This window comes from Pseudophryne corroboree, chromosome 3 (genome assembly GCF_028390025.1).
Source record: "Pseudophryne corroboree isolate aPseCor3 chromosome 3, aPseCor3.hap2, whole genome shotgun sequence".
Classification (NCBI taxonomy): Eukaryota; Metazoa; Chordata; class Amphibia; order Anura; family Myobatrachidae; genus Pseudophryne; species Pseudophryne corroboree.
This window is the reverse complement of record NC_086446.1, coordinates 779,205,816-779,219,458: the sequence shown is the minus strand read 5'-3', so window position 1 is coordinate 779,219,458 and position 13,643 is coordinate 779,205,816. Positions and strand designations below refer to the sequence as shown.

The following is a 13,643-nucleotide window of genomic DNA, read 5'->3' as shown; positions in this document are numbered from 1 at the left end:
TAAGTAATGTAAATAAATCACTCATCCATAGGAAGAAGCGTATGTGCTCAAGTGTGTGGGTTCCTCTCATCTCTGCGGAATGTGGCAGGCATTAGGCAAGGAACAGCAAATGAGAGACAAAACAAGTGTATGGGTTCCTCTCATCTCTGCGGAATGTGGCAGGCATTAGGCAAGGAACAGCAAATGAGAGACAAAACAAGTGTATGGGTTCCTCTCATCTCTGCGGAATGTGGCAGGCATTAGGCAAGGAACAGCAAATGAGAGACAAAACAAGTGAAATAATGTGAGTGATATTTATCCGGACAATTTTATTACATGACGATCGGTCATTATCATACACAGATCTGGTTTCAGAAGATCTGAAAGGGGAAGTGGGACATACCACCTCATGGCGTAGGGGGGTGCAATTGCTAGTACCGGTATAATTACGCATCGCGTTTGTCTGCAAGTCCACCCCAAGAGGGCGCTGTTATCTGTAGGGAACGTCACGTACCCGCTCTCTAGCCCGCTGGATCTTCTCCCGGTCCTGACTCAGGTTTTCCAGGATACCGTGACCAATTTGTTCTGCGGAAATACAAGAAACAAGAACAGAAGTGACTTTAGATGCAAACGGTGCAAAGTGCAACAATCTCCTGTGCAGCAAAGGGAAAATGTCCCATTAATAACATGGAGGATTATCTTACAGTATTGAGGCAATAGGGTGCAGACACAGGGCCAGACTAACAATAGGGCGGACGGGACTACAGCTGCAGGTCTCCGCATAAAGATAGGCCCATTGCCATGACAGCAAGATGGTGACTAGTCGCCCAGCTGCCTATGCGGTTTGCCGTAGATCATTATTATTAATATTGTATTTCAAGTTTCCTCACAAAATGATGCATTTATCTTCAACTGGTATGTACTAAGGGAGACATTGAGATCAATAAGATTAGGGGTGTACATGCCCACATGACACTGGCCACACCCACACAACACTGGCCACTCCCACACAACACTGGCCACTCCCACTTTGTACTGATCACAGCTCCACCAAACCTCACAATAAACATCTCAGGTCATCAAAAGAACCACTGATCCCAGAATTCAGATTACCATACCCTCCAGCTGGACCTTTTTGGCAGGTACAGTACCTTTTTTTTATGGTCTGTACCGATTTTTGGCTCTCCAAACTTCCATTGAAAGTATAGGAAAAGGGGCTTGGCCACACCCCCTTTACCCGTGACCATGCCCACTTTTCAAATTTGTAAAATGTTGGAGGGTATGGATTACTTGTATAAAATAACTACAAGTTAATCAAAGTTTCCATACCGTGACAGAACGTCAGATTATTTGGCACAGTATTTAAATGATAAATATCTGACCCACAGAGCTGACCAGTGTCGGACTGAGGTATGAAGGGCCCACCGGGGGAATGCAGTGGTAGGGGCCCATACTTAGGGGTGTGGCCAGCCTACAAAGGGGGTGTGGCCAGCCTCCACAGAGGCTTGAAATGCACAATAGTCTTGTGCAGTGTAATGCAACATATCTACCATGTATAATACAAGTGCACAGTCTGGAACCTGATCCCTAGAGGAAGGAGTGGGACACTCAGGCAGTGGGGCCTACCGGTGGTTTCTCCTGAACCCCTGTGGGCCAGTCCGACCCTGGAGCTGACTATCTATTGCACTATGCTGCACTCTGCTGCTCAGTACACGTCTTATATGAATGCATTAAGTGGGACATGGGAAAGATTTAATGACTGATTTGGCGCTGGCAGGAATGACACTGTGTACTACTTCTAATTAACACATAGGCAGTGTGTCACATCCCACACCTAGCACTAATTACACACGGCTCCGTCTCCTGCACACACACATATTACTAAGGCGTGTACTTTCACAAACTAGATTTTGCAACAAATATTACAAGTGCAAAGACATACCAATAAAGAGAGCATATTACATTTGTTGAACATTTTTCCATTTTGAATGTTTGGCTAATACCCGTCCCAATGCAACGCCTATTGTGAGCGCACGACGAGGTGCATTAGACAAAGGAACCCTGTATGTAATGTTAATTACTGTAAGACATCTTTGTTAATCCTGATCATTTAACTGGCTGGACGGGGAGAGTACGTGGAGAGAGAAGTGTGACCCCTGCAGGCTATCCTAGGCAGTGCAGCAGGTGTCATTATTATATACAATGGCCCTCATTCCGAGTTGATCGGTCGCAAGGCGAATTTAGCAGAGTTACACACGCTAAGCCGCCGCCTACTGGGAGTGAATCTTAGCTTCTTAAAATTGCGACCGATGTATTCGCAATATTGCGATTACTAACTACTTAGCAGTTTCAGAGTAGCTCCAGACTTACTCTGCCTGTGCGATCATTTCAGTGCTTGTCGTTCCTGGTTGACGTCACAAACACACCCAGCGTTCGCCCAGGCACTCCCACCGTTTCCCCGGCCACTCCTGCGTTTTTTCCGGAAACGGTAGCGTTTTTATCCACACGCCCCTGAAACGCCGTGTTTCCGCCCAGTAACACCCATTTCCTGTCAATCACATTACGATCGCCGGAGCGAAGAAAAAGCCGTGAGTAAAAATACTTTCTTCATAGTAAAGTTACTTGGCGCAGTCGCAGTGCGAACATTGCGCATGCGTACTAAGCGGATTTTCACTGCGATGCGATGAAAAATACCGAGCGAACAACTCGGAATGAGGGCCAATATGTATAAAACTATGTGAGCACTAGGGGGATATACTGTACTGCAGAGGAAGAAAAACCAAAGACACTAAGGATTCGAGAAAAACATTTCTGAAAATTTTGTTTAATAAAAAATAAGATTTTGCTTACCGGTAAATCTATTTCTCGTAGTCCGTAGTGGATGCTGGGGACTCCGTAAGGACCATGGGGAATAGACGGGCTCCGCAGGAGACATGGGCACTTTAAGAAAGAATTTAGGTTCTGGTGTGCTCTGGCTCCTCCCTCTATGTCCCTCCTCCAGACCTCAGTTAGAGAAACTGTGCCCGGAAGAGCTGACAGTACAAGGAAAGGATTTTGGAAATCCAGGGCAAGACTCATACCAGCCACACCAATCACACCGTATAACTTGTGATAAACATACCCAGTTAACAGTATGAACAACATCAGAGCATCAGATCAACCCTGATGCAACTATAACATAACCCTTATTTAAGCAATAACTATATACAAGCATTGCAGAAGAAGTCCGCACTTGGGACGGGCGCCCAGCATCCACTACGGACTACGAGAAATAGATTTACCGGTAAGTAAAATCTTATTTTCTCTAACGTCCTAGTGGATGCTGGGGACTCCGTAAGGACCATGGGGATTATACCAAAGCTCCCAAACGGGCGGGAGAGTGCGGATGACTCTGCAGCACCGATTGAGCAAACACAAGGTCCTCCTCAGCCAGGGTATCAAACTTGTAGAACCTTGCAAAGGTGTTTGAACCTGACCAAGTAGCCGCTCGGCAAAGTTGTAATGCCGAGACGCCTCGGGCAGCCGCCCAAGAAGAGCCCACCTTCCTTGTGGAATGGGCCTTAACTGATTTAGGCAGCGGCAATCCAGCCGCAGAATGAGCCTGCTGAATCGTGTTACATATCCAGCGAGCAATAGTCTGCTTTGAAGCAGGCGCCCCAAGCTTGTTGGAAGCATACAGGATAAACAAAGATTCTGTTTTCCTGACCCTAGCCGTTCTGGCTACATAAACCTTCAAAGCCCTGACCACATCCAGTAACTCGGAATCCTCCAAGTCAGTAGTAGCCACAGGCACCACAATAGGTTGGTTCATATGAAAGGATGAAACCACTTTCGGCAGAAATTGTGGGCGGGTCCGCAATTCTGCTCTATCCGCATAGAAAACCAGATAAGGGCTTTTATGTGACAAAGCCGCCAACTCTGACACCCGCCTAGCCGAAGCCAAGGCTAGTAGCATGACCACCTTCCACGTGAGATATTTCAATTCCACCGACTTGAGTGGTTCAAACCAGTGTGATTTCAGGAAACTCAACACCACGTTAAAATCCCAAGGTGCCACTGGAGGCACAAAAGGGGGCTGAATATGCAGCACTCCCTTTACAAACGTCTGAACTTCAGGTAGTGAAGCCAGTTCTTTCTGGAAGAAAATCGATAGAGCCGAAATCTGGACCTTAATGGAACCCAATTTTAGGCCCAAAGTCACTCCCAACTGTAGGAAGTGAAGGAAACGGCCCAGCTGGAATTCCTCCGTAGGGGCATTCCTGGCCTCACACCAAGCAACATATTTTCGCCATATACGGTGATAATGTTGAGCCGTCACGGCCAACAACATGACCACTTTCCACGTGAGATACTTCAATTCCACGGTTTTAAGTGGCTCAAACCAATGTGACTTTAGGAAATCCAACACCACGTTGAGATCCCAAGGTGCCACAGGAGGCACAAAAGGTGGCTGAATATGCAGCACTCCCTTAACAAAAGTTTGAACTTCAGGTAGTGAAGCCAGTTCTTTTTGAAAGAAAATGGACAGGGCCGAAATCTGGACCTTAATGGAACCCAATTTTAGGCCCAAAGTCACTCCCAACTGTAGGAAGTGAAGGAAACGGCCCAGCTGGAATTCCTCCGTAGGGGCATTCCTGGCCTCACACCAAGCAACATATTTTCGCCATATACGGTGATAATGTTGAGCCGTCACGTCCTTCCTAGCCTTTATCAGCGTAGGAATGACCTCATCCGGAATGCCTTTTTCTGCTAGGATCCGGCGTTCAACCGCCATGCCGTCAAACGCAGCCGCGGTAAGTCTTGGAACAGACAGGGCCCCTGTTGCAACAGGTCCTGTCTTAGAGGCAGAGCCCACGGGTCCTCTGAGAGCATTTCTTGCAGATCTGGATACCAAGTCCTTCTTGGCCAATCCGGAACAATGAGTATTGTTCTCACTCCTCTTTTTCTTATGATTCTCAGCACCTTGGGTATGAGAGGAAGAGGAGGAAATACATAGACCGACTGGAATACCCACGGTGTCACTAGGGCGTCCACAGCTATCGCTTGAGGGTCTCTTGACCTGGCGCAATACTTCTGTAGCTTTTTGTTGAGGCGGGATGCCATCATGTCCACCTGTGGCAGTTCCCACCGACTTGCAACCTGCGTGAAGACTTCTTGATGAAGTCCCCATTCTCCCGGGTGGAGGTCGTGCATGCTGAGGAAGTCTGCTTCCCAGTTGTCCACTCCCGGAATGAACACTGCTGACAGTGCGCTTACGTGATTCTCCGCCCAGCGAAGAATTCTGGTGGCTTCTACCATCGGCACCCTGCTCCTTGTGCCGCCTTGGCTGTTTACATGAGCCACTGCGGTGATGTTGTCTGACTGAATCAGAACTGGTTGGTCGCGAAGTAGGGACTCCGCTTGGCGTAGGGCGTTGTATATGGCCCATAGTTCCAGGATGTTGATGTGGAGGCAAGTCTACTGACTTGACCACAGACCTTGGAAATTTCTTCCCTGTGCGACTGCCCCCCACCCTCGGAGGCTTGCATCCGTGGTCACCAGGACCCAGTCCTGATTGCCGAATCTGCGGCCCTCGAGGAGGTGAGCACTCTGCAGCCACCACAGGAGAGACACCCTGGCCCTGGGGGATAGGGTGATTAACCGATGCATCTGAAGATGTGATCCGGACCACTTGTCCAGTAAGTCCCACTGAAAGGTCCTTGCATGGAACCTGCCGAAGGGAATGGCCTCGTATGATACCACCATCTTTCCCAGGACTCGAGTGCAGTGATGCACTGACACCTGATTTGGTTTTAATAGGTTCCTGACCAGTGTCATGAGTTCCTGAGCCTTCTCCATCGGGAGATAAACCCTCTTCTGGTCTGTGTCCAGAATCATGCCCAGGAAAGGCAGACGAGTCGTAGAAATCAACTGCGACTTTGGAATATTTAGAATCCAGCCGTGTTGTCGTAACACTTCCAGAGAGCGTGCTACGCTGATCAGCAACTGCTCTCTTGACCTCGCCTTTATGAGGAGATCGTCCAAGTATGGGATAATTGTGACCCCTTGCTTCCGCAGGAGTACCATCATCTCCGCCATTACCCTGGTAAATATTCTCGGTGCCGTGGAGAGACCAAACGGCAACGTCTGAAACTGGTAATGACAATCCTGTACCACAAATCTGAGGTACGCCTGACGAGGTGGATAAATGGGGACATGAAGGTATGCATCCTTTATGTCCAGAGACACCATAAAATCCCCCCCCCTTCCAGGCTTGCGATGACCGCTCTGAGCGATTTCATCTTGAACTTGAACCTTTTCAGGTATATGTTCAGGGATTTTAATTCAATATGGGTCTGACCGAACCGTCCGGTTTCGGTACCACAAACATGGTCGAATAATAACCCTTTCCTTGTTGAAGGAGGGGAACCTTGACCTCCACCTGTTGAAGATACAATTTGTGAATTGCAGCTAACACTATTTCCCTCTCTAAGGGGGAAGCTGGCAGGGCCGATATGAGGTATCGGTGAGAGGGCATCTCTTCGAATTCCAGCTTGTATCCCTGAGACACAATTTCTATTGCCCAGGGATCCAACTGGGAGTGAACCCACTTGTGGCTGAAATTTCGGAGACACGCCCCGACCGGGCCTGGCTCCGCCTGTGGAGCCCCAGCATCATGCGGTGGATTTAGTGGAAGCCAGGGAGGACTTCTGTTCCTGGGAACTAGCTGCGTTGTGCAGCTTCCTTCCTCTGCCCCTGCCTCTGGCAAGAAAGGACGCACCTCGGACTTTCTTGCCTTTTTGTGATCGATAGGACTGCATTTGGTAATACGGTGCTTTCTTAGGTTGTGAGGAAACATATGGCAAAAAATTTGACTTTCCAGCAGTAGCTGTGGAGACCAGGTCCGAGAGACTCTCCCCAAACAATTCCTCACCCTTGTAAGGTAAAACCTCCATGTGCCTTTTTGAGTCGGCATCACCTGTCCATTGCCGAGTCCACAGGACCCTTCTGGCAGAAATCGACATAGCATTTATTCTAGAGCCCAGTAGGCTAATGTCTCTTTGAGCATCTTTCATATATAGGACAGCGTCTTTTATATGCCCCAGGGTCATTAATATGTATCAAGTTCCTCAGATAAGGTATCCGTCCATGCTGCTACAGCACTACACACCCAGGCCGACGCAATTGCCGGCCTTAGTAAGGTACCTGAATGTGTATAAATGGACTTCAGGGTACCCTCTTGCTTTCTATCCGCAGCATCTTTTAGGGTGGCCGTATCCTGTGACGGCAGGGCTACCCTCTTGGATAAGCGTGTTAAAGATTTGTCCACCCTAGGGGAGGATTCCTAGCGTAACCTGTCCGTTGGCGGGAAAGGATACGCCATAAGCATCCGTTTGGAAATCTGCAGTTTCTTATCTGGAGATTCCGAAGCCTTTTCACATAACTCATTTAGCTCGTGTGAGGGGGGAAAGGTTACCTCCGGCTTCTTTTCCCCATACATATGTACCCTCTTGTCAGGGACTGGGGTTTCCTCTGTGATGTGCAACACATCCTTCATTGCTATAATCATATAACGGATGGATTTAGCCAATTTAGGCTGTAACTTTGCATCATCGTAATCGACACTGGAGTCAGAATCCATGTCGGTATCTGTGTCAACAATTTGGGATAGTGGGCGCTTCTGAGACCCTGACGGCCTCAGCGACATAGGATCAGGCACGGGCTGAGACCCTGACTGTCCTAAGGTTTCAGGTTTATCCAACCTTTTATGCAAGGAAGTAACATTATCATTTAAAACCTTCCACATATCCATCCAATCAGGTGTCGGCGCCGTCGGCGGAGACACCACATTCATTTGCTCCCGCTCTGTTTCCACATAGCCTTCCTCGTCAAACATGTCGACACAAGCGTACCGACACACCACACACACACACACACACACACACACACACACACACACACACACACACACACACACACACACACACACACAGGGAATGCTCTTTTTGAAGACAGTTCCCCCACAAGGCCCTTTGGAGAGACAGAGAGAGAGTATGCCAGCACACACCCCAGCGCTATTAACCCAGGAATAACACAGTAACTTAATGTTAACCCAGTAGCCGCTGTTATATTGATTTTGCGCCAAATTATGTGCCCCCCCCCTCTCTTTTTACCCTCTTCTACCGTGTATCTGCAGGGGAGAGCCTGGGGAGCTTCCTCTCAGCGGAGCTGTGGAGAAAAATGGCGCTGGTGAGTGCTGAGGAAGAAGCCCCGCCCCCTCAGCGGCGGGCTTCTGTCCCGCTTTAATATACAATTTATGGCGGGGGCTCATACATATATACAGTGCCCAACTGTATATATGCAACTTTTTGCCAAAGAGGTCCTTAATTGCTGCGGGAAGGGAGGAAGCAGTGTTTCTAGGCACACCATACTTCCTGTCAGTAACTGTAAACACTATGGGGGTCATTCCGACCTGATCGCATGCTAGCTATTTTTTGCAGCGCTGCGATCAGGTCAAAACTCCGTATGCACCGCAATGCGCAGGTGCGTCGTACGGGTACAAAACAGATCGGTGCTGGGCGATGGATTTAATGAAGAATCCATTTGCACAGCCGATCGCAAGGAGATTGACAGGAAGAGGGCGTTTATGGGTGTCAACTGACCGTTTTCAGGGAGTGGTTGGAAAAACGTAGGCGTGTCCGAGCGTTTGCAGGGCGGGTTCCTGACGTCAATTCCGGTCCCGGACAGGCTGAAGTGATCGCAGCGGCTGAGTAAGTCCAGACCTACTCAGAAACTGCACAAAACTTTTTTGTACCGCTCGGCTGCACGTGCGATCGCACACTTGCACAGTGAAAATACACTCCCCTGTAGGCGGCGACTATCTGATCGCAGCGCTGCAAGCAATAGCTAGCGAGCGATCAACTCGGAATGACCCCCTATGTCCATGAGTTCTAGCATGGGATGGAAACATAGGACGCCTCCTCATATTAAATGAACTTGTGTTATAGGGTTAGTGATCGTATACTGTATGTATGAGCAGATACAAGGAAGCAGAGAAACAAGAACGCACTATGTATCTATATAACCCCATCCATGTATCCATTACATATGGAGACAAGAAGGTGATCGCGAGGTAGAACTCAATAACGACAGGACAAAAGCGCACTCTATTAGACTGTCATCTCAGAGACCACCGGCGCGGACAGGAACGTTTAACACATTTTGCAGACTGCGACGAGCTGGCTAATACCATGTTATACACTATGATTATCAGACCGATTCACACCTGAAGATTGCACATCAGAAACAAACCCAGGGGAACATATACAGAGTATGGGGAATTATTATCACACGCTGCCAGATAACAACCAGTATAATGAGAAAACAATTTAGAACTACACTGAACGTAATATCCATATATAGAAAACACGGACGTACTATGTAGTAAGACACTTCGGAGGGAATTCAAATGTTTGAAAAGGCAGTTGGGTGTCTGTTTTTTCCTATCTCATAGACAAGAAAAAACAGACACCCAACCGACTTTTCAAACATTTGAATTCTCCCCTTCATGTCCATCGTCTGTCTCATGATATCCTCTAAGTATCTGCAATGGTGAAACTCTGGAGGTCCTGTCTGCAAACTGTTACTTCACACCCCTCCCCTAATGATATTTATTGCAAGAGCGTTTATCGGGTCTCAGTAAGACTGACAGGAGGGCTATAGCATGATATGAGGGTACTATGGGGAAGAGAAGGAAAACAATGGTAGGTGAATCGTAAACTCTCTGATCAGACTTATTAGCTCATAAAAACAAGATAAGAACAGAAAACAAAGATATTTCATACATGCACTTACCGCTGATTACGTAAAGCTGATCACAGCACTATAATGTGCTTGGTCTAATTATTTTTTGCGTTGATAAAAGTAAACTTAATCCTCAGTTTTTTGGCTGTAAAATTGCACCGATGTCAGTGGCACAAAACTGTGCTCCACTCTAAACGGAGAACTTTACACAACCCAACGCTATCGTCCAATGACACTTGTTCTTGGTACAAAGTCAGTGGATTTTCTAGTCTCGCATATAACGCATAGGAGTGTGATTATACAGCAGTATCAAAAGCGTCTCTGAAGGCATCAATAAAACATAGACTTTTTATTTTCTGTAAATAGCAAATTAAGTTCCTTTCAAGCATGTATAGGATATTCCGTTTTCTTAGCTGGCGCACAAGTATGACGCACACACACACACACTCAGTTCTCAGCAAATCATGTGAAGGCGAAGGGGGAAGAGGAGGGGAAGGATTTTACAGTGTAAAGACTGACCTCAAAGGGGCATTTCATAGCCTCTCTGTTCACATACTCTGCCATGTGACTGTGGTTGCCATAACAGTGACATGACAATGTGCAGAGTTTTAAATAATTAATGCATCCTGAAGAAACAAACCAAGGAAAATTGCAATTAAACTTCTTACAGCGTTATTTTTTTTATAGATTTATTACAAAATAAAAAACACAATTTCCTGGAGTTGCTGCGTTAATAGTTGCACGTTAGTGTGAATTGTGGAAAGGTCAATACAATTATAAAGTACTCAATTTTGTATTTATTAGTCTTACTGGCTATTATGATCTATGTATCCAATCAGTTAGAAAATGACCAGGCTAATTAACGGCTGCAGATTCATTTTTAGCAAAATAATGAATATATCTAAAATTCTATTTACGCTTCTTGTATAGTTAAATACAAGTCGGTGTCTTCTGCGCTTTTTGATCTTATTAAGGCCAGAGAAATTAAGTTACTCTTATTGAGTTAGGTTTGTTGTCACCTAAAAAGTCATAAAACGTGTTATTTACAGGCCCAATATGACTGCAGCATTCGGTCTGGATTGTTTAGATTTGGGGAAGGAAAATAGTCAAAATTGGTGCGAGAGGTCATTAATCCTTATAATATCTGCCCGTTAGTCCCCAAACCCAATGGTCTGGTCAGATAAATACCTGACACATGGGAACCTAAAGGCTCACCACATGCTGGTACCGCTGGTGTGATCACCAAACTGTCCCATTATATCTGTAGCCTGGTTGCTATTGGACATTCCCTTATTGAAGTTGGAAGATTACTGCTCTTGTCCTGTGTGTCTGATCAACACTATCAGGCACCACGTGTGCCCAGATGGATGACTACACAACCAGGCCAGAGATACGCCGGATGCCGACCAACCTGGCTGTAATCCTGCCTCACGGTAGGTTATCATCACCATTAAGGTTCCAAAAGCTTTGTGCTGTGTCCTCCAATAGCCTTACAGACAGATAAAATTAGTTTGGTAAGCATTATCAAGCGCAGGTAAGTGCCTCTGGAAGAACTGTCATCTAAGGAGTCTGGGAAGTCTCCCCGTAATTCAGGAGCCTCCAAGACAGTGCAGGAGAGTAGGCAACTCCATTCGTATTAAATTCCTTAGAATAAATGCTTGAAACGATTGCTTTACATTGAAGCAAAAGCAATTTTGTTTCAGCTAATCCCCACATTGTACAAATTTCTGTGTTTTGCAGCCGGCAAATCAGTTTGTGAACACCGGACTAAAAAAAAGCTCTGCAGTTCTGAAAGAAAAAAACTGTGCTGCTTTTCAACAACCAATTCCGTGAAAGAAACAAATATAAACAGCATTTTAGTCTCCTGAATTATTTATTTATTTTTTAAGGGAGTGTTTATATTTGTAACTTTAATAAAAGGCTCACCCCCACCCCACAAAAAAAAAAGCCATGTTCTGCCCAAAATAAAATGGACAATGGTCTCGGATCTAGCAACGGTTACGACTCGACCCCTCGAAATGCTACTTATTTCTGCTTAAAATGAGCCATTTGTAGTGTAAAATTCTCAAGATATAAGTGTCCTCATTTTTCTCTTTTCAAAGAAAGATTTATTTAACCTGTCCAGCGCAAACGCAGCCGCCGGCCTTCAAGCTGAACGCTTCAGTCTATGATTCGGAGCTTACCAGGTCACGATTCCAAAACCCGAACATAGAAAATGTAACTCTGACAAGTAGAATAACAGCTACGCTTAGCGGACCTTTAATTTATTCTTCCCCCCATTTCTCTCTCTCTCCATGTGACTGCACCCATTTAGTTCCCATCCATTAGCGTGGCACTGCCGGGGCGTGCAGTTTGGAATAAACCTGTGTCACTTTGATAAATAGCAACTTCCTTGGCTGATTTGGGAGGACAAACAGGAATCAAAACACAGAGGCGCGGGGCATGTCGAGCCAGGCAAGAAAAATGACGGCTTGATTTGACACTTGAGGATTCAATCTCTAGCGGAGACACACAGCCAGGCAGCGAGGATCGCAAAAGAGTTAAGGCTGGCACAAACGGAGAAATAGCCGTGTACGTAGTAAATACTGCAGCGGCTGAACCACGTTTTGGAGGCGGCGGTGATAAGTCTCGTCCCTCTCATGCGCCACAAAAAGTTCTCTCATTTAAATGCGTGTCCGCTGGGATGAAATCTCTTTTAGAATCTCTTTGAAAGTTATTCTTCTTTTGGTTCTGCGTCACTAGCTAAAAACGTGTGTGTGAAACATATGTATGACAATTTATAAAGCGGACTGTAGATCGCTATGAAATATTTAATATTATGGTTGTATACTGATCTACACATTTTCTTAGCAGCAAAATTTTTATCAGAGTGATTTAACATCGCAGATGATACTGAGATACTATCAGGCTAAGGCTGGACCTGTTACTTTCACATGCAATACGTCCCCTTCCACACTGGACCGTAAACGATGGTGTTGCAAAAATATTCTCATATAAGTTTTTTTTATTTCTAACAAGCACAAGCAGTTATTGCCTTTAGATCTTAAATGTGCCCAAACAAGTAACCCAGAATTTCAGAATAGGGATATTGGTGGTCATTCCGAGTTGATCGCTAGCTGCATTCGTTCGCTGTGCAGCGATGAGGCAAAAAAATGGCACTTCTGCAAATGCGGCGTAATGCGCACGCGCGACGTACTATTACAACGAACGATGTAGTTTCACACAGGGCCTAGCGAAGCTTTTCAGTCGCACTGCTGGCCGCAGAGTGATTGACATGAAGTGGGCATTTCTGGGTGTCAACTGACCGTTTTCAGGGAGTGTTCAGAAAAACGCAGGCGTGGCTGGGCGAACGCAGGTCGTGTTTGTGACGTCAAAATTGGAACTGAACAGTCTGCAGTGATCGCAAGCGCTGAGTAGATTTTGAACTACTCTTTAAATGCACAAAAAAACTTTTGCCGCTGCTCTGCGATCCTTTCGTTTGCACTTCTGCTAAGCTAAAATACACTCCCAGTGGGAGGAGGCATAGCTTTTGCACGGCTGCTAAAAACTGCTAGCGAGCGATCAACTCGGAATGACCCCCATTGAGCCAGACTGTGAGTCGCACGCACTGCCGATGTTGAACGCAGTGGAGCAATTTCTCCTCTAAACAAGGAAGCAACCACGCCCGACTCATACGCAGTGCCATCATGTGTAATGTACAATTAAGGGATGGTAAAAATCCCTTTTTAGTGGATTAACATTTAGCAAGCACAGGTGGGAAATGAGGGGTCTACATAATATAAATAAAACCAGGAAGAGGATGTCACTGTAACGCTATGGTCAGAGCAGTGGTTCCCAATTTTGTTTTAATCACAGCGCCCTGAAGTATCATAATTTTTTTC

General features: G+C 46.2%; 1 protein-coding gene across 8 annotated transcripts in view; it reads right to left on the bottom strand.

Annotated features, from left to right (window-relative positions):
- Window positions 1–13,643, bottom strand: part of VTI1A (vesicle transport through interaction with t-SNAREs 1A) — a 743,722-nt gene that overhangs the window by 413,449 nt on the left and 316,630 nt on the right. For all 8 annotated transcript variants that reach the window (XM_063962578.1, XM_063962574.1, XM_063962575.1 and 5 more), the window contains one exon: window positions 494–564. In XM_063962578.1, coding sequence (XP_063818648.1) covers window positions 494–564 — 71 coding nt within the window. The remainder of the gene's footprint in view (window positions 1–493; window positions 565–13,643) is intronic.